The sequence below is a fragment of the Cebus imitator genome, unplaced genomic scaffold (assembly GCF_001604975.1).
Source record: "Cebus imitator isolate Cc_AM_T3 unplaced genomic scaffold, Cebus_imitator-1.0 Scaffold1, whole genome shotgun sequence".
In the NCBI taxonomy this organism is placed as follows: Eukaryota; Metazoa; Chordata; class Mammalia; order Primates; family Cebidae; genus Cebus; species Cebus imitator.
The window spans coordinates 15,144,907-15,165,316 of NW_016107316.1; the positions used below are offsets into that span (position 1 = coordinate 15,144,907).

At 54.0% G+C, this 20,410-nt stretch overlaps 1 protein-coding gene across 4 annotated transcripts in view; it reads left to right on the plus strand.

Annotated features, from left to right (window-relative positions):
• KLHL29 (kelch like family member 29) overlaps positions 1 to 20,410 on the plus strand; it is a 321,245-nt gene that overhangs the window by 234,473 nt on the left and 66,362 nt on the right. For all 4 annotated transcript variants that reach the window (XM_017526630.2, XM_037737661.1, XM_037737651.1 and 1 more), the window contains one exon: positions 17,439 to 17,580. In XM_017526630.2, coding sequence (XP_017382119.1) covers positions 17,439 to 17,580 — 142 coding nt within the window. The remainder of the gene's footprint in view (positions 1 to 17,438; positions 17,581 to 20,410) is intronic.

Below are 20,410 nucleotides of genomic sequence, written 5' to 3' on the forward strand. Positions count from 1 at the left end.
GGGGGAGGAGAAGATGAGGATGGGGAGGAAATAAAGAGGAGCAGGAGATGAGGAGGAGAAGGGGAGATGGGGAGGAGGAGGAGACAGGGAAGTGGATGAGGGGATACGGAGGAGGGGACGGAGAAGGAGATGAGTAGGAGGGGAGATGGGGAGGAGATGAGGAGGAGAGGGAAGAAATGAGGAAGACAGGAGGTGGGGAATGAGGAGGAGATAGGGTGGAGGAGGAAAAGATAGGGAGGAGGAGGGGGGATGTGGAGGAGGGAAGATGAGTCGGAGGGGAGAGGGGGAGGAGATGAGGAGGAGGAGGAGGATAGGAGGAGCCGGGAGGAGAGGAGCATGCTTAAGCCCTGGGGCTAAGCCCTGGTGCTAAAGGGACAGACTCCCCCCAGCCAGGAAAATGCAGACTGGACAGCATGCACAGATGCTGAGCCCCGGGAGAGTAAGTGAGGGCATCAGTATATTTCAAGATGAAGAGAAGTCTCTGCCAAAATTAAGTGCAGCAGAAAGCCACACCTCTCCACCTTGGAGCGCCCAGACAAGCTGCTGTGCGCACTGGCATGTGACAGGCCCTAGAGGGGGCACCAAGGGGCTCCGGCATACTCTCTTCCCTGTGGTGGTCAAATGCAGCTCGCCGTATCCAGGTGTCAGAATAGGGGCAGCAACTGCCTATCCCTGGGAGCGTGAAGGCGAGGACACTGTGGTCACTGGTATGCTGGGGACTGCCTGGCTGCATGACAGTTTGGGTGCAGTATATGTAAGAACAGGACACATGAGAGAGAGTCTGGTCCAAAAGGCAGATGCACAGTGGCCCCCGTGTTGACACCTCCAGGACGTGCTGGGAGCCAGCTGGGCACCTGCGATGCACATCCTTCCAACACCCCCCATCAGGCCTGGGACACAGGGGACTGCGATTCTCACCGTGTGGATGGGGAAACTGAGGCTGAGAGACATTAAATCCTTGCCTGGGGCACTCAGATAATGAAGGATCAGGAACTCCAACCCCTCACTCTAGATGCCCATCAAAGACATCACATCCCCGCGCCCAGCATAACACATTGTCCCCTCTGTTCATGCCCACACCCCTCATCCTGAAGTCAGGACTCAGCCTCCTCCTCCAGGCAGTTTTCCTGGACTCACAAGGCTGCTCACATCACAGCATGTGATCTCTCTGGGTTGCACCTGTTTTCTTACCTGACTCCACCCATATGATCTGCTGAAGAGCAGAGCCCTTGTCCTGCCCAATCACAAAGGATGGACAAATGTGAACAGTGGGGCCCAAGAGGGATGGAGCATGGAAAACTCCCGCTTGGGACCCTGGACCCTGGCCATCTCTCCTGGAACCAACAACAGGGTGACTCCTCTGAGCCCTGAAGTCAGTGCGGGGCTTCTTCTGCCTGGGATGCCCAGTCTTTCCTTCACGGCCCAGCCTAAGACCTGCACCCCATTCCTCCACTGGGGGGCCTTAGGTAATAACACCAGGAGCTTCCACACATGGCACCCGCGTGTTCTAGGCACGGTTCTAAGTCCTTTGCACATATTAGTTCACAATTCAATGGTGTAGGTACCTGAATTATCTCTGTCTTAGGGGAGAGAAAAGGAGGGCGTGGAGTGGTCTATAGCTTGCTTGGCTTTCCTTACTTGAAAGTGGCAGAACTTGGATTTGAACCAGGCAGCTGGGATCCAGAGTCCTACACCTACCCACCACCCTGAGTGAGAAAGCTCGTCCTGCCCTCAGGAGCTCACAGTCCCGGGTGAGACAGGCTTCCGCACAGTGGCGTGAGGAGGTGACGAGAGCTGGTCACAGGCGGACCCATTGTGCCGGGCAGGAAGCCGTCCCACCCTGATCTCCAGTCTTGGACAGGGCACATCTCACATGATGTAGCCTGGGATGTACTAGAACGTCTTTCTCTCCCCACCCTGGAGGCCTGGCAGGTCCCAGGTTCCAGTGGACCTGCCTCGTGGTGCCTGGCATCACTCTCGGACCCTACAGTGCTGGCCTGTCCCCTGCAGTGGCGATGAGCCCTAGGAGCCCTGCACCCAGGTTTACACATTAGTGGCAGGAGGACAATCCGCTGTCTGGGGGAACAATATGTTTGCCTGCCCCTTGTGGAGGGAGCGGGCTGTGTTTTCTCCCTCCTGTAATTGTTACCATCTGTTTCCCCCCATCATGTTTGTTGATGTTTTCTTGTTTTAAAACTGAAATGAGTCAGATTGGAAGCTGATTTAGGAAAAAGTATCTGGGAGAAAAGCTCAAAGTGGCCATGGGGGACTCTGTTCTGGAGCCATCGGAAAAGAAAAGATTCTGTGGGGCCAGCAGGGCGTGTCTGCCAGCTACTCCTGCTCTGTGGGGGCCGGAGTCCCCCCGCAGCCCGAGCAGGCTGAGGCTGTGTGGGTTTATGTGGAATGCATGTGTGTGGGCTCAGCTATGTAAGTAAGCGAGTGCAGTTGCACACTTGTGCACCTGTGTGATTGTGTGTGCATGTGTGAATGTGAATGTCATTCCGGGGTGGGGTTGTACAACATAGGCTGTGTAAGTGGTTGGAGTCTTATATTCAGAAGGAGGCAGATGCAGGAGAGAGCTGCCAGCTGGCTGTGACCAAGGTCTGGGTTTGGAGGGTCCCCCATTTCTGCAGCTGACTTAAATGTGACCTCAAGCAAATCCATGAACTAATTCCCCATGAGTAACCAATGTGAGAGAATTTTGGTGCCGGTGCTAACTCCAGATGAAGATCAGTGGGCTGGCTGGGCTCACTTGGAGGTATTTATAGATGTGTCTCCAGGGAGAATGGCCCCTGGAGGTGATCCCCAAGCTTCTGACAGGGGCCGTTGGTATTCCACATGAGCTGCATATGGCTGGAAGTCTAGCAATTACTACCTGGACTCTTCATCTCTCAGGCAATTATGACTCAGAATATTTGACCTGAACTCCTCTGCCTGCCCCACCTAACCCCAGATATAAGCTTAGGGTTCCTCTGTGGGACAGGAGGCTTCAGGGTCCTGGAAGGACAAGGTACCAGATAGGAACTGGCTTCCTGAGCCATTAAAACAGGGCTTCAGCTGCCTTCTTAACAGGGGTTTTAAATCTCCACCCCCACCCCCCGTCCCAATCCCATGCTGGTTTCCACCAATTACCTGGAGTTTTGTTTCTTCATTGTCATTATTTAGCCAAAGAAAGATGCCCTGCGACATTGCCCCTCACTGTCTGTATCTATGAGCTGGGCTCAGCTGTTACTTGACCTGCAATTCAGACCAGCTGCCACCAGAGGTCATAATGCGTTGGTCTCAGAGCCAACAGCTACACTTCCCATAGATGTGGTTTTTGAATCAGGATCCAGCCTGCTTTCCAGTGCTTTGCTGTTTCTTGATAATCCATAGCCTGTGGGGGAGTCTGCAGCAACCCAGAGAAAACTGATGGAGAAAGACTGTGCCTTTGGTACAGCATCCTTCTTATAAAAGGCTACTTCATATTCCTGCATTCCTGGGTCCTCTAAAAGTAACAGTAGCTGCCGTTTGCTGGACCCTGCCTTGTCCCAGGTACTTTGCTAGGTCCTGGAAGTGGAAGATTCCCACTGCTTCTTGCAATCAGCCTTTCAAAGGAGGGACTGTCCTGCCTGCTTTATAGATGAAAGAGAGAAGCAGGGCTCAGAGAGGTGAAATGACTTGTGCAAGGTCACAAGGCCAGTTAGGAGTGGGGCAGGCCACAAATCCAGACCTGCTGACTGCTGGCCACAGCTCTGATCATTATGAAGAAGGAAGGCAACTCCAGGAGAGCCATGGTGCTGTCAGCTGGGAAATGGGAGCTGTGATCCTCCAGGTTGGCTGGGTTTTCACCAGAAGTTCTCGGATTCTGCTTCTGCCCTTGAGCCTTTGATCCAGAGTTTCTCCTTCCTGAGAAGCCACATGGTCTGCGCTCAGCCTTACAGCAGGACACGGGGGTATAACTCATTCCACTTACAGTGATGTTTAGGAGAAAGCAAAGGAAACTTCTCGTGTCTGCATATTTAAATGCTTTTATTAAGTGGAACAAGCTATTTCTGAACACGAGAGTGGCCAACAGCCTTAGAGGAAATTAAAATGAACCATGACAATGGAAAATTGCATAGGGGCACGGTGGATTCTCTGGAGATAAATACAACAAGCCTTGCAACAGCATTTGGGAAAGACTAGAGATCACGGAGATTATGTTGTGAGAGAAAAAAGCAAACCATCAGAAAATTAGAGCTCAGGCTGGCGGGAGGACCCACCAGCATGCTAGTCAGGTCTGTGGGTATCTGTCTCCATTCAACCCTCCCTGGGGTCTACGGGGCAAGGTGGAGCCAGAGAAACCACAGGGGGATCAATCTCCACTCGATTCAGCCAGCATTTCTGAACACCCACTTTGTTCACGCTGCTTGGATCTTATAGACTGAATTGTGCCCTCAGCAAAATTCTCAGGTTGAAGCCCTAACCCCATTGTGATGGTGTTTGGAAATGGGCCTTTGGGAGATAATTAGGTTTTGATGAGATTGTTGGGGGGGGGCCTCCTGATGGGATTAGTACTCTTGTAAGATGAAGAAGAGATGTCAGAGCTCACCAGTGAGGACACAGCAAGAAGGCAGCAGTCGGCAAGCCAGGAAGAGAGCCCTCCCCAGAACCTGCCCATGCTGGCACCCTGATCTTGCCAGCCTCTTGGACTATGAGGAATGCATTTCTGTTAAGCCAGTGGTCCCCAACCTTTTTGGCACCAGAGACAGGTTTCATGGAGGAAAATTTTTCCACACACGGGGGTAGGGGGGGTGTGGGGTGTGGGGGGGCAGTTTCCAGATAAAATTGTTCTACTGCCGATCATCAAGCATTAGATTCTCCTAAGGAAGACACAACCTAGATCTCTCGCATGCACAGTTCACAGTAGGGTTTGTACTCCTATGGGAATCTAATACCGTCACCCATCCGACAGGAGGCAGAGCTCAGGCAGTAACATGAGCGATGGGGAGCAGTTGTAAATACAGATGAAGCTTCACACACTCGCCCATCACTCACCTTCTGCTGTGTGGCCTGGTTCCTAACAGACCACAGGCTGGTACTGGTCTGTGGCCCAGGGGTTGGGGACCCCTGGCTTAAGCCATCCAGTGATATTCTGTTATGGCAGCCTGAGCTGACTAATGCAGTGAAGAGCAGAGCTGGGCACTTAGATCTTGGCCTCAGAGGACTCCCAGGTCTTGAGGGGCTGTCAACTGGACCATCTCAAGTTTCCATAGATATCAGCTGTTGTAATTGTGATCCTGACTCTCCCAGGATCCCAGTCTGTGCATTCCCCTAGGCCAGAGACTATTGAGATCTGTGTCTCCAGAACAGGATCGCCCCTCAGTAAGTGTGGGGTGGGAGGGGGGCTGGCTGGCTGGATGGCTCCCCTGCAGGCAGTGGGCCCCAGTGCTGAGCGGGTGGAGCTGTGGTAGCCCGACCACATTGCACATGCAGACGGAAGCCCTCCGTCGGAGGTGAAGGGAGGAAACCTTGGCCTAGACAGCCCGGGTTCCTACTGAAGAGGGGGCATCAGTGGAGGGCATTTGTCTGGGATCCCATCTCCAAGGGCAGGCCGGGCCCAGCCTCCTCAGGAGTTGGCACCGTGGCTACCCAGCCTCTTGCAGAGAAGACAACCTCAAGCTGCCCTGGTTACCCACAGCCCCAGTGTGCAGTGCCCACCCCACCCTGCTCCTCCTTAGCACCCCTCCCGAGGAAGGGAAGTATCTGTCTACCTGCCCCAAGAGGGCTGCTTCTGTCTGTCCTGCCCCTTCCACCTGCCTAAGCATCTCTCTACTGTGCCTCTTGCCTTGGGCCTCCAGTGAGTTTGGATGGTATCTGGCTGTCCCCAAGTGCCTCCTGAAGCCTGAAGAGCTGGGCTGCTGCTGAATGCCAGTTCTTTCAAACATTGCTTAAACCGCCTCAATTCTGAATCCAGGTGGGGCCAGAGAGAATGCCTCTCCCTCAGGACCTGGCCCGGCCACACGTGGCTCTCCTTACAGACAGCCTGAGCAGGCACAAAGCAGCCAACGCCCAGGAGCTGGAAGAAGGCACACTGAGGCCCTCGCTGTGTCTTCTGGAACATTCCACAGTAAAGTGATCATTTCTGCCCAGCTCTGAGCCCCATACTGCATCAGAATCTAGGCTACCATCCTGAGACCCGCACTCAGGGCTGACTTGCTGCCCTGAGGCTTGAAATCCCTGAGGCTGGAAGTCCCCAAGGCTGCAAGTCCCCATGATAAAACTGTTGTAGCTCCTTCGGCAGTGCCGTGTGTCTAAGGAGCCGCCTCTGAGGCTGTGTGTGCTGCCCTGTTTGTCTCTTTGTCTCGCTGCCCCTCGGCGTGACTCTGCCACCGTCCCCTCTCTTGTTAGGCCTCTAATGAGGTCGCTGAGGATGTCATGTCAGCACTGTGTTGTTTGGCATCAAGAGTCAAGCTCTCCATCGACTCTGTGCTCTGGGAGTCAGTGCTGCGAGTCACACGGCAGAGGGTTCAGAACTTGGAGCTGTTCCCTTTTCCCAGCGAGTCTTTGTTTGCAATTAAAAAATAAAAAATGAGGGCTGCTCCGCCCCCGCCTAGAAAAGAGGAGCCCAGGCGTCTAAACGAGCGTGGTGAGCCGCTGTTGAGGAAGGCCACAAAGGGAGTCGCAGACAGTGAATGGAGACTCGGTCTTGGGTTTTTTTCTGGCTCTGGGGATCCTGCACACAGGAGGGCTTAGTTTATCCTAGAATGCCCTCCAGAGAGGCGCTCGGAAGGCCTTGGGGGGAAGAGGGGCCAGGGCAGCCCCTGCCTGCTGCTTCCCCTGGTCATTGGGAGCCATCTCCACGTGGGCCCAAGTTGCTGGGCTCACAGTTAATGCTGAGGCCAAGCATGGTGGCTCACACCTGTAATCCCCGTGCTTTGGTAGGCCGAGGTGGGAGGATCGCTTGAGCCCAGGAGTTGGAGGCTGCACTGAGCTGTGATGGCGTCACCGCACTCCAGCCTGGATGACAGGCCGAGACCCTGGATCAAAAATAGTAATAATAGTAATAATGCTGGGTGTCCAGGCTCTAGTCTCAGGCCCCATCCGCAAATGGTTCAGTCAGGGAGCCCACCTGTAGCCCCACACCCACCCATGGCCCTGCACAGGGGACTTTTCCTCACCAGCTTCACTATCTGAAACTAACAAAGGCTCCCGGAAGTGGGCGTTGTGTGATTCGCCTCTGCCAGTCTGCAGCTGACCCCGGGGAGGGCGGCGGGCGGGCCGGAGTCACTGCCCGCAGGGCCGGCAGTTGGAAAACGTCCTATCAAAGGCCAGAGCAAGGGCTGCCCCTGTCGGGCCCACCTCCCCGCCCACTATGGCGACACGAATGGAGAGGGTCACCGTGCTCAGGAGGGCGCTGCCTTGTCACCGAGGCTGCGGTGACCAGGAACAGGCAGGGCGGCGGGGCCTCTGCGCAGGACCGGCCGCTACAAGGAACGCGGCTGTTGGGGGAGCGGAGCGGGCTGATTGAAGGGGGATGAAAGGCCCGGCCGGCTCTGCAAGGGGTGCCCCTCGCGCTCCTCCGCGTCCCCGTCTGTCCGTCTGGGCCACTGGCTCCGGCACATCACAGGCATCTGCTGAGGGCCAGGTCTGCCCTGCACCTTTCAGCAGAATGAAAGGGAAACTGATATCAGAGGGGAGCTGAAGCACAGGAAAGGGCCTCTTTCCTTTCAAAGACTTTGGTTTGTGATGGGCTTTTTTTTTTTTTTTCTAGGTGATCTTATTTCAAAGCCCCTTTGAAAATTTTGTGGGTTTTGTAATGGATGAAAAGTTACTTGGAAATGGGACTAAGAAGTTTTCGGTTGAAAGTTGTTAGAGGAAAGTTGAAAGCTTTGAGCTGTAAGGTTCTGCCAGATTTATCATCTCCTTTGTCCACAAGGCCCATCCACCCGGAGGCGGGCTTGGAGGAAGGGGCTGGGGGCCCGGACAGGGCACGTGCCAGAGCGCAGTGCAAAAACCAGCCCCATCTGCAGTTGCTTGACGTTTGCAGGGGAGGCCATCTGTGCTGCACTTTCCGCAAAAGAGTCTCCAAGGTATAGACTTTGATGTTGGAAAAGGGAAAGCAAACATGCTTCCAGGATACTATAGAAAGCTGGCTTCTATCAAAGGCATGGGCTACCACGCAGGTGCTTCACATCAGAACAATCATTAAGAAAGAAGACAGACAGGGCCCCAGCAATCCTGAGAGAGGGAGAGAGAGGCCTGACACAAGCTCTGGAGCAGGTCCATGCTTGAGATCCGATGAGAGGAGATACCAGCTAACAGCCCCAGGAGGAGGCGCTGGGAAGCGGGTTAGGTGAAGAATCAGTGAAAGCATTAGTACAGAAACGGGGAGTTTCCAGAAGGAAGAAGGAGGAAGCCATCAATCAGAGAAAGAGGCCATGGAATGCTCCCGTGTTTGGCAGGAGGAAGTGACTGTTCATTTAAAGGGGGTGGTTTCACTGAAGTGCTGAGGTGGGCAGCCCTAGGAGTGGAAGCCAAGGAGAAGACAGAGAGCCCCAGTGTGCTGGCAGGCTCGGCGCAGGAGGCCCCATCAGGCTGGACGCATGTGGGAAAGGGAGGCCATGGCTGATGCACTTGCGGGAACTGGGGGGGGCTTTGGTATTACCCTGACAGGATGGCATGGACGCAGCCTTGATGTGGCTGAGTCTATTTATGGGGCTACCGGCCACAACAGGGAGGCTGGGGAGAGATAGCCTGGGAACATTCCAGCCATCCCAGAGCAGGTCTGAAGTTCTTGAAATAAAATAGCAGACCTGGGTTAGAGTCCCAGACTCGCCATGCCCTCAGGTTTTGGGTTTTGTTTTGAAATGGAGTCTCACTTTGTCACCAGGCTGCAGAGGGCAGTGGTGCTTTCTTGGCTCACTGCAACCTCCATCTCCCGGGTTCAAGTGATTCTCCTGCCTCAGTCTCCCAAGTAGCTACGACTACAGGCGCCCACCACCCCGCCCAGCAGATTTTTTTTTTTTTTTTTGGTATTTTTAGTAGAGACAGGGTTTCACCATGTTGGCCAGGCTGGTCTCAAATTCCTGATCTCCAGTGATCCACCTGCCTCAGCCTCCCAGAGTGCTGGAAATATAGGCGTGAGCCACTGCGCCTGGCTGCTCTGAGTACTTTCTAACTTCTCTGGGCCTTATTACTCTCATCTGTGAAATGGTGGTAAGAACACAGAATTCCTTGTGGAAGGAAATCAGCGCATGCCAGCACCTGGAGTGGAGGAGGCTGTTAGGACAGTAGCTGGCCAGGGGGCACACTTAATCTGTGCCAGGCTTGGGGCCCTCACAGTGACCCAGTGAGAAAGGGCCCAGAAAGTGGTTGGTGGCTTCCACTTGAAGTATTTACAGCGACCTTCAAGGCTGGGCATCAAACCCAGGATAACAGGACAAGGACAGGGCCAAGCCTGGGGCCCAGACGGGGTCTGTAGTTATAGCTCCCAGCCCAGCATGTGGCTGCCCTCGCCAAGCCTGTCCCCTGGCGTCTCTCGCTGGCTACTCAGCCCCTCCTACCACCTGCCCCATCATGTCCTCTGCCCCCACCCAGGCTCTCAGCAGGATCGTTTACCCTTCAAAGACATCATCATATTCTGTAATATGATTGGAATCTGAATATATATTTTAAATGACAAGATTGAAATTAAAATTTAAATAAAGAATTACTTTTCTGTAAGTTGCTCTGAAAGCAGTAATTTAGCAGCAAATTGATAGAGAAAGGTAAGCACTGGTCCTTTAAACCATCATGCAGTTTCCGGCATGCGAGCCAGAAGTGTCTCAATTTAACACATCATTGGTTAGTATTATTAGAAATTTCATCAGGCACCAGAGCGCATTATGGCAGGGCTCTGAAGGGGAGGCCGAGGGCGCAGGCCTGGGGCCAGGGGGCCAGAGAGGGCAGCCTCATTAATGAGGGCAGGTGGGGCTCGGGAGACCCTCCCCTGGCCCCCTGTAGGGATTTAACTGCGATTATCTTCTCATTTGTAGTTCAGTAGCAATCAGGAAATGAGAAATGAGAGACCCTTAAATGTCATTTGTTCTTCCCAGAGGCCACAGATTTGCAGGTCTGGTGGCTCTCAACATGTCCTCCTGACTCCCTGAAACCCAGGCTCAGAATAGAAGTGCTCAGAAGTGTCTCACCAAGAAGCTGGTTCCCATGAGCCGCATAAGCAAGACCCAAAACTCTCCCAATCAGGACCTGATAAGCAGCATTAACCCCTAGGTCCCCACGCTCGGGGCACAGGCCCGAGAACTTGAATGCAAAGACTTTCATTGATCCCCAGAGGAAGGTTCATGGACTACATGCCTAGCATCCCCTGTAGGTTTATTAAAGGGGCACATTTTTGGGTCCCTCACCCCACACCAACTGAATGAGAGCCTCTGAGGTGGGGTCCAGAAACTTCCATTCCTAACGATTCTTCTAGATGCTGCTTTTGTGTACTCACACTGGAGATCCCCATGATGACGGTCGGAAGTCCTCCCTATTTGATCTTGGAACCAGTGCTCTCAGTGATAACCTGCCAACACTAGAAAGCCTAACAGTCTAGCTACGAACCTATGAGCTGTCATCTAAAAAACCCCAGACACCAAAATATCTCCTCCCCAAGCCTGAGTTTCTACCATTGGAACTTCGTTCCTTTCAAGTAAGAACTTCCTGGGGCTTCACTTTTGTAGGGCAAGGGCCCCCGAGAGGCCCACACACTCAGTCCCCAATACCCTGGTCTGAATATGTTTCCCAAAAGCTGGATGCCATCATTCCTTACAGGTGGACCTGGCACTGTGAAGACCTCAAGTCCTTGCAGAAGGAGGGAAGCTGAAAGGAAGTGAAATGTCCACTCTTTGCAGGGAATGGCCTGCCCAGCAATGCTCCCTCCTGGAGATCATAGCTGGTGTGATATGATTCCCCCAGGGCAAGCCAGGGCCAGGTGGTCAGAGATGCCTGCCCCATATGCACTTCTGCTAGGAGCACTGTGCAAAGCTGCTCTTGCTATTCTCAGAAGAGCCCTGGGCATGATAAACCTGCAGAGTGAGAAGAAAAAGGAAATGACAGCATTCACTGCCAGTGCTGGTCTGAGGACACCAGGGCCTCCCCTCCATGTGCTCCCAAATCCCAAGGCCTCTGCTACCAGCCTCTGCAGAGCATGGACTTGGAGGGGTGCTGGCCTCCTTGTGTCGCCCAGCTTTCCACCCTGCAGTCTCACCTAAGCGGGTTTGAGCCACAGGTCACATACCGTGCCTTAGCTGCAAGGGAAGCTGGTAGAGCAAGTTTTCTGATGTAGGAAGCTCAGAAAGTGTGGGGCAATCAGAAACATGCCAGAGGTGCAGGCAGAGCGAGCCCACGCGAGCATGTCTTGCCAGAAGAAGCCTTCAGAACCCAGAGCCGGGCAGGTGGGATGGGCACACCAAAGCTTGTCTTCCCCAAATGAGCCGGGTGTGGTGGGGAGTCCAGAGACGGAAACAAGGCTGCAGATGAAGCTCCAGGTGCAGGGAGCTCCAGGCTGCCCCCTGGCATTGCCCTCCCTGGGGCTCCTCAAGTTTTCATCCAAGGCCACTTCACACCCCCCACCCAGCTGGGCTGTGTTGGGGAAATGCCGCCCTAACTTTAGTTTTGGCATTTATGTAATTAGAGTCCCACTGTATTTGTGCCGCCCCCAATCCTCTACAGAACACAAAGGTGCACGTAACTGTGCATTTATATGTGAAGAGTAAGGCACAAATGACTTGTTGCCCTTTACTGTTTTGCAATATACAAAATAAGAAGATACGCAGTAGACTATGTATCCCTCTCTTTTTTTTTTTTTTTTTTTTTTTTCCATTTTTAGTGACCGTATTTGACACATTTTATAATATCTCCCAAATTTGTGCACAGGATTTCTGAGAGAGCTTGGCTGGACAGTTCTGTTGACCTGTGGTGTTGACCAGTAACCCTTGGTGATGTTTAGCAGATTTACTGATGGTCTGGAAGGTCTCAGACCCCAAGGCAGAAGCTTCAAGGCCTCTTAAAAGATAGGCCCAGGACTGGCATGGTGTCGCATCTGACATACTCTGTCAAAAGGGTCACAGCAGTGTGTGTGTGTGTGTGTGTGTGTGTGTGTGTGTGTGTGTGTGTTTTAAATTTGACTAATTGGAAGCTCTGTACTTTGCTGGAGGCTCAGCTGGAGCGTTCCAGGAGCCCCATGGCCTGCGTGTCTACGGTCTTCATCTCTGTAGCTCTGTCTCTCCCTGTGTTCCCTGGTCCGGTCTCCCCTTTGCATTTCATTGTGATTTTACTGCACCTTCTAACGGTAGCACCAGTCTTTCTATTAACAAGGGTGGGCGCGAGACAACACAACATCATGGGTCTGTTTCTCGGGGTCTCTCCCCAAGCCTGCGTCACCCCCATGGCTCCCTGGTGCAGGTGTCCCATTCTGCTGGTTGTAAGTTCCTCCAGGACAGGAACTTGCCCAGCACGGATCCCTGGCACACAGCAGTGCCTCCAGCCGAGAGTGAGCACTCAGAGATGCTCAGCCGAAGGCAGCCCCGCCAGCCCTGTCTGCACCGCATGGTACAGAGCATCGTGGCCTGCACATTCAGGTCTGGGAGACAGTCTCCTTGGCAGGAGAGGGCTGTGGGTGTTGGCATCATCATCCCTCCAGAAAAGGCCCATGTGTACCCCGGAAGTGGACTTTGAAGCCTGTCTCTGTCAGATGTATCTCAGTGGGAAAGGCACTGGTTGCCAAGGGGTCCTTTGGTGGTGAATTGGTCCCCAGTCCATCTGCCAGATTGAATCCTGCCTAGTTTCTGTGGCCCAGCCCCAGCCCATCTCTTCTGGAAGCTTTTTCTCAAGGCTTCATTGATTCACTCTCTTCTGACATCCTTAGGAAAACAGTGGAGGGTGCTGTGTTCTTGTTTCTCCAGAAGACCCCCACAGATCCCGCCAGCTCTACAGAGGCATTAGTCACCCCTTGGTGTCCATGCCTTCATCACACCCAGGCATCCGGAGGGGCTGATGGGTTCTGCTGGCCAGTGGGTTGGGCCCTCTAGGGCTCCAGGCAGCCTCCAGCAGCATCCAGGGCAATGGTGTTGAGGGTCCCAGCACACACAGCCCCCATGATGTGGAAGCCTCAGCTCCCCAGTGGGGGAAGCATGCTGTTTCGCCGCTCTGCCCTGTTGCTCGCGTCTTTCACTCTCCCTGGAATGGATCCCGTACACTCATTCATTTCTCGAACCAACAGTGATATGTGCTTCTTCCATCGGCCAACACTTAGCTCAGAGACCTTGCCCTCATGGAGTCATGGAATTTTGCCTGCAAAGACAGGGCAGAAACCAGGCCCTGGGGGGCAGTACTGTGATCATTGGGTGCACAGACAGTAGAGGTGAGGACACGCGAGTCCTGGGCGGGCCACAGGGGAGTCCCGCCATTGCTCAAACCTCCGTGGCCACGCAGGACACTGCTAGTCTATGTGGCACCTTTGTGCAAGGTAGAAAAAGGAATTTCCTCTGGGCAGACAAATTAGCAAAAGCCTCTCGGGGCTGTGTGTTGCAGACTCGTGGGTTCACAGCTGGGTGAGCAAAGGGTACTCCATGGGCATCCACAGCTCCTGCCTCCCCAGGTGAGTGTCAGCCCCTCGCCCTTTGCCAGGTATCCTTCATTGCATACCACCTGTGGCCCTGCATGCCTTTCCCTAAGTGAAGCAGGTCCCTCAGAGCAGCTCTGTGGGCCATGCCTGGCTGGCTCCCCTCAAGCTGGTGGAAGGAGCCCACGTGTCCTCTGAGACTGTGCAGGGTGGAGCCCCCCAGCCCCCATGACCAGCAGGTGCCTCACAGACAGCTTCAACCATAAAGGCCCTGGGTCCTTAGTGTTCTTCAGTCGCTGAAAGAAGCAGGATGCTGTCAGCTGCCGTAAAACTGTGACCTTTGAAAATTTACAAGAGCTCAGGGTTTAAAAAGCTGCTGCGTTAATGATGCATTCCATTAGCATCTCATTAAAAAAAAGCCGAGAGAAGCCTGCTTCAGGCCCGATGATGGGCAGATAGGGCCACTCCATGGGGCCAGGCAGGGAGAGGCTCTCCTGGTCTGCCTCTCTCTGCCAAATGCCATCATTTCACCGTAGCAGAAGGCATAGCCAGGAACACTGGGAAATGGCCAAAGGTCTGGGTAGCTTCACTGGTGTCCCAGGTGATGGCAGTGGGAGGGCACAGGTGAGGCTCGCTCAGCTCTGCGTTCCTCCCTGCTGCCGGGGCTAAGTTCCCCTGGTTGGTTTTCATGGCATTCTTGTGTCAGCAGCCCCCTGGCCAGGAGACATGGAAATGGGGGTGGCCTGGGCTCGAGGGGATTCTGAACCACAGGAGGAAATAGTTAGCAGGAGCTGGGTTCAAAGCTGGACTCATGGACCTGAACATGGTCCCTAGAAGCCTCCAGAACCTGGGGACCACGTGGGTTTACTGAGGGCCTAGAACTCGTCACAGGACGGGCAGCTGTGGTCAGGCTGTGCTGATGCCATCACCAGCGGCTCTGCACGTCACCCATCTGGGGACCTGGGCTCCTCAGCAAAGGGCAATACCCTGTGTCTAGGTTTTTTCTGAAGGAAGTGAAGGAAGGAATGTCATTGCATTATTTTAATAAAATAAATAAAATTCCTGAACTACAGGTTGCTTGTAGCTTCAGATGTCGTGAGTGCTCGGTAAAAAATGGGTGGTCTTATGTATCTTTCCGAAAGAAAAAAGAAAAAGACTTTTGGTTCTCACCACAGTGCTGCTTTCTCATACACGAGAAATTGCTTGTAGTATTCATGAACGACACAGCCAAACAGCAGGCCGGCTGTAGCCCACTTCGCCGGCTCGCAGCGCATCTGGGCCCGCCTCTGCACACGCAGGACACCCCAGATTATTTCCCTCGAGCTGTTCGTGTCTTGAGTCATCCCGCTGTGCCGCAGCGGCCGCTTGAGGGCAGGGCCGTCTCTATCACCCGTGTCCCCAGCGCCTCCGGCAGTGCCTGACGCAGACCCACAGCCCCGGACTTGTTTGCGGAAGAAACAGAGTGAGCGGCTGGAGTGCTTTGAAGCCAAGGGCCTGAGCAGTCAATGTAGGAAAAGTATGAGATTTTTCAAGTTCACAAACTCCACCAATTTTAGGGTGACCGTTGGAACTCCTGAAGTTTTAGCGCTCAGAACCTGGGACCCAAACTCAAGGAGACCCCAGGCTCCTCTCCTGGAGGCAGTGGCTATTCCAGGGCAAGTTTCCAGAAGCTTCCCTACCCTGTCAAGTTGCCAGGCCAGAATGTGATTCGGGAGGGGAGACTCGGGGGGTGGCTGATAGAAGATGCTGAGAACCTCATCAGCCTCTTGCCTGGGATGCCTCCAGGATCCTGCATGGTGGAGAGGGGTTTCTGTGCTATCGGTGGAGAGGGGTTTCTGTGCTATCTGTGAAGGGGGTACGAGTTGGGAGGCTGGGATCGTAGCATTCACACTTTGCTCAAAAACCGGGCCCCATGTGGGACTTGGCACAGGCTTTGTCTCCCTCGGATGCCTCTGATTCCGGGAAAGCCAGTTCCCTGCCTCTGAGCCACCAGGACCCAAGAGCCTGGAAATACAGCAGAGGCTGCAGAGTGGCTAGATCGGACGGGGCACACGTTAAAGCTGTCTGTTTGGAGAAGGCTGGGAACACCATGCTGCTGTTCCCTAAGACTATTAGTGAGTGTGGCTAAGTCCCCAACCCCTCTCCTCCCAGCTCCTGCCTGTCCCACAGATAGAAATGGGGCAGGGCCCTCTGATAAGGAAGCTTGTCCCTTGAATTGTTCTTTTCTCAGGAGATTCACCCTTTTTCTTTGTTTCTTGCTCTGTTCACAGAAGCAAAGCATCTGAAATGCAGGCCAGAGATAAAGTGCAGCCTGACGCAATTAGCTGAGCACAGCCCACAGGTCCTAATGGGATACGACTCCTGCTCCTCCCAGCAGCAACTTATATAGACGCTGTGTGTCGTATTCACTGCACATCAAAGCCACCAGTGTGGCCCAGCCTCCCCATCCACACCCCCTCTCTGTCCCTGGCACAGAACCCAGGACAGCCACTCTGGTCAGAGGGGCTCAGCAGCGGGCTCTGTGTCTCACCAGCTGGGTTCCTGGGTCAGGTTTCATCAGAAGTCGCCATGAGGACCGTGGACCTCACTTGAGAGGCCTGCAGCTGCCCTGGAGGCCCCTGTGGCCTTCTGTGACTGTCCCTGGCAGGCCACCATTTCCACCCCTCACCCCACCCCACCCTTAGCCCCAGGCCTGGCTGGGCTCTGGGTGTACTCCTGGGAGCTGTGGTCACTCTTCCCAGGGCCACCTCTACTGACACCCACACCCCCACACGTCCCAGGTATCCATCCCAACCTCTCCAGCATGTTTCCAGGATTTTTTTTCCTTATTGTATATAATGGCCATAGGGAGTAAAAAAAATGGCAAATACAGAACAGTATAGACAATAAAATATGTTACCCATAATCCCCTCACCCAAGAATAACATCCCTGTTAAGATTTTGGTCATTTCTCTCTTGTATATATATATGTTGTTTGGCACAGGGATGTTTACATAGGGAGGACATTTGTGTGTCATTTTGTGGCCTGTTTTTCTCATTAAACATTATAGTGTAAGCATTTTGTCATCACACTAAGAATTCTTAGTATACATGATTTTTGACAGCTATATAATATTCCATTATAAGGCTGTGGCTCAGGGAGACCAAGGCTGTCCTGGTGTTTGTTTTCACCCTGAGGTTTATTTTTTCATCCATCTACAAATCTGAACTAGAGAGTGGGCTCATGGAGCAGAAATCCTACCTCCTTCCTGCACAGAGGCGCTGAGGGTCCCACCACCCACCTAGGAGCAGTATCTGAGCTGTCCCTGCGTGGGCCTTAGCTCCCGACTTCCCCTCACCTCCACCATAGGACATTTGGGCCTCAGAGGCTGGTGCAGGGGCAGGATGAGAAATATGTAAAGTACCTCACCTGTAGCCGTCTGGTGGCCCCTTGGAAAGCTGTCCTCTCCCGTGTCCAAGAGCCAACCAGTGGTGGCACAGAGTACCCATGTGCTGAGCCAGCACATGCCCTGATAAGTTGGTAGCATTGGTGTGGTTCTGGTTTGTGGCTGGTCCAAGGGCTGGGGACCAGCTATGAGCATTCTCATAGCTCAGAACTCTCTGCCTGTTGTGATAGGGCAAGTGGAGAGAGTGGCTACAGAGGGTGCCAGGGAGGCACTGGCTTGGGCATTCCTGGAGGCAGGAGCTTTGCAGAGGCCCCAGCTACTACTACCATGGCAGGATGCCCTGCGATTCCCACCAGAGACCGGGTGCAGGGCTGGGGCTCTGCCTCTGAGCCCGTGCTCAGTGGGCGAAGCTCAGACGATGGGAGTCTTGTTCTGGAGGCGGCCCCTGGCCAGGCTGTGCTCACCTCCTCTTCTGCTTCCCACAGGCTCCCGGCATCTCCAAGGCGGACAATCAGTCCCAGGGACTGGCGACCAGCATCCGGTGGGGGCAGACGCCCATCAATCAATCCACACCCTGGGACACCGATGAGCCACCCTCCAAACAGATGAGGGAGAGTGACAATCCAGGTGCGTACCTTGTCAGCAGACAGAAATGACTGAGCCCAGGGCTTGGCGGGAGCTAGTGGCTTCCTGGGGACCTCAGCTCCTGCACAGCAGGTCTTGATCCCAGAGCCTGCAGAAGCCCCCGCCTCAGGTTCAGGGGCTGAGACACTGTGTGTAATTCCCCGTTCAGGACCCGTCCCCCTACCTCTTTCTCTGCTACTCAAGGAAGGACTCCAGAGAGCAAAGAGAGTGAGAGTGACATTATCAGGGTGACTTTGAATTGGCTCCAGATTCTTTTGAATAATCATTCCCAAACCTGAGCACTCTGATTCATAACAAATGCCTTGAGTCATGCCATCCCATAAGGCTTTTTCTTGCCAATGGTTGTATGACAGCGGGGGTGTTCTCCCCTCGGGGACTGGGAATTCACCAGCTCGGACGACATCCCAGCCCTACTTTGGACAGCTCTGACAATAACAAATGGTCTGTCTTTTCCCTCCCATTGGCCCCAGAGCTCCCCCTTATGATACACAGAGCACCTCGGTTTGGGCCTCCACAGGACAGCCCTACAGGTATCAGGGGACCCCTTTCATCCCCCTCTCAAAGTCTTAGGATAAACACCCCAAGCCATCCTAGCCACGCCCCACAGCCCACAGAATCCAGGTCCTTTGCCTTCCAGGGACTCGCTTTGCCCCCTGCAGCCCTCTTAAAGTGCCATACCCAGAACTCAACACAATAGCCCAGAGTGGCCCACCCGGCATGTGCTTACTTCCGCACCTCCCTTCTCATCACTGTTCAGCTAGTAGCCACGTCACATGCTGCCTCAGCAGCGCCCAAGATGCCCCAGCAGCTACGGTTCCCCTTGTTCATGTCCTCACAGTCGGGCTTAAGCAGCTGGGTTTGGGGACCTGAGAGCAAGGCCTTATCAGTATTTCCCTATTTGCTCTTAGGATCTCCTAGACACCAGCTTCTGTTGCTGACCCTAACCCTCCCAATTATGTTCTCTGCAGACTTGGTCATATCTTCCACGTCATCATCCAAGTCACGGATTGAAATACTGGGAGTTGCCACATATAGTAGACACTTCCCTTTAGGTCTCTCATGCCCTTGGGCCATTCACCCCATCATAAGTAAATCACCTCCTGTGTCTCTGTGCCTCTGCCACAGAGTCCCCTGGGGTCCCACCCGTTACGCTCTGAGGGTCTGATGCATTTTTCCAGACTCCCTGGGTAATCCCGGAAAGAGCAGAGCTTGGGATGACATGTTTTGTGCTTAGGACACCCAGGCTGGCTCATAATGACACCACCTCCCCTCATCAGGCTTGGGGACAGTTCCCATTAGCAGTCCATTCTAGAAGCTTGCCATTACTTCATCCATGTTTACTGGCTTCCGGTCTCCCCGCCCTCTCTTGTTATCAAAATCATCACGTGTTGTTGCACCTGTACTGCATGCCCCTTGTGTGTGTCCTCGCGGCGCCTGCAGTGATGGTGCCTGCTGCTGATGAGGAAACTGGCTCAGGAAGGGCTTGGGCCCAGGGTCCCTCGGCTGGGACGGGGCAGACCCAGGACTTGCGCCATGGTCCATGTGACTCCGAGCCTTGCTCCTCACCACCAACCAGTGGTGCTCCCTTGGACCGTGGTCTGGTAGTGCCCCGCCATCTTGGCTCCTGCCCCACCTTGGCGCCATTTTCTTTCTGAGAGAGAACTCACAGCCCCACATTCTATCCTATGGGGCTTGTGGTGCTGCGTGGCCCCCTGTCCCCTCCTCTCCTTCCTCTGTCTCCCCATCTTCAGTCTACACTGCCACCCCAGGGCAGTTATGAAAGCCAAGGTAGCATTTGGGCCATGGAGATGTGGACCCAGGCTCATTCAGTCAAAGGCAACTCACACTGGCCTTCCCTGTCACGGTGTCTGCTGGTTTCCCTCACAAGCCCCCTTAGGTCACCTCACCCAGCACAGCTGGCCTTGCCTTTTGTGTCTGGACCTCACCTGGTTCAGCCAAAGTTTTCTTAAGGACTAAAGTGGGGTTCTATTTTTCTCCCAGGGCTGGCCATGCCCAGATTGCCTAATTAGCACAAGGCCCACCCTCTCTAGCAAGGCCCCACCAGGCTTTCCACAGGTCCCTCACCCAGGTCCCTCCCCTCCTGTGAGGACCATGCCCAGCCCGGGGCTGTAGTGCTCTCACTTGACGGCTCAGCAAACACCCCCGCCTCCACCACCCCCTTCCCCAGCCTCCCTCAGAGGCGAGACTGCAGAAAGGGAGGAGAGACCCCAGCGTTTACGGAGCGTTCACCACGTGCCAGACACTCTGCTAGTTTTGTTTTGTTTTGTTTTGTTTTGAATACATCTTCCTCATTCAGTTCTTCCCAGTAGTCCCTGAGGTAGGTATTGCTAATTCCATTTAATAGATGAGATGAATGAGGCTCAGAGGAAATAAGAACTAGCTGAGGCCAGGCACAGTGGCTCACGCCTATAATCTCAGCACTTTGGGAAGCTGAGGCGGGCAGATCACCTGAGCTCAGGAGTTCGAGACCAGCCTGGCCAACATGGCGAAAGCCCATCTCTACCAAAAACACAAAAGTTAGCCAGGCATGGTGGTGCATGCCTGTAATCCCAGCTACTCGGGAGGATGAGACAGGAGAATCACTTAAACCCAGGAGGCAGAGGTTGCGATGAGTTGAGATCGCACCACTGCACTCTGGCCTGGGAGACAGAGTGAGGCCCCGTCTCAAAAAAAATAAAAGAAAAACTTGCTGAGGCTCTTGGCTACTAAGTGGTGGAGCTGAGAGTGGAACCCAAGTCTCTTTGAAGGCCTCTGCTTCCTTCTGTCTGCCCTGCTCCCTCTCACGTCTCCC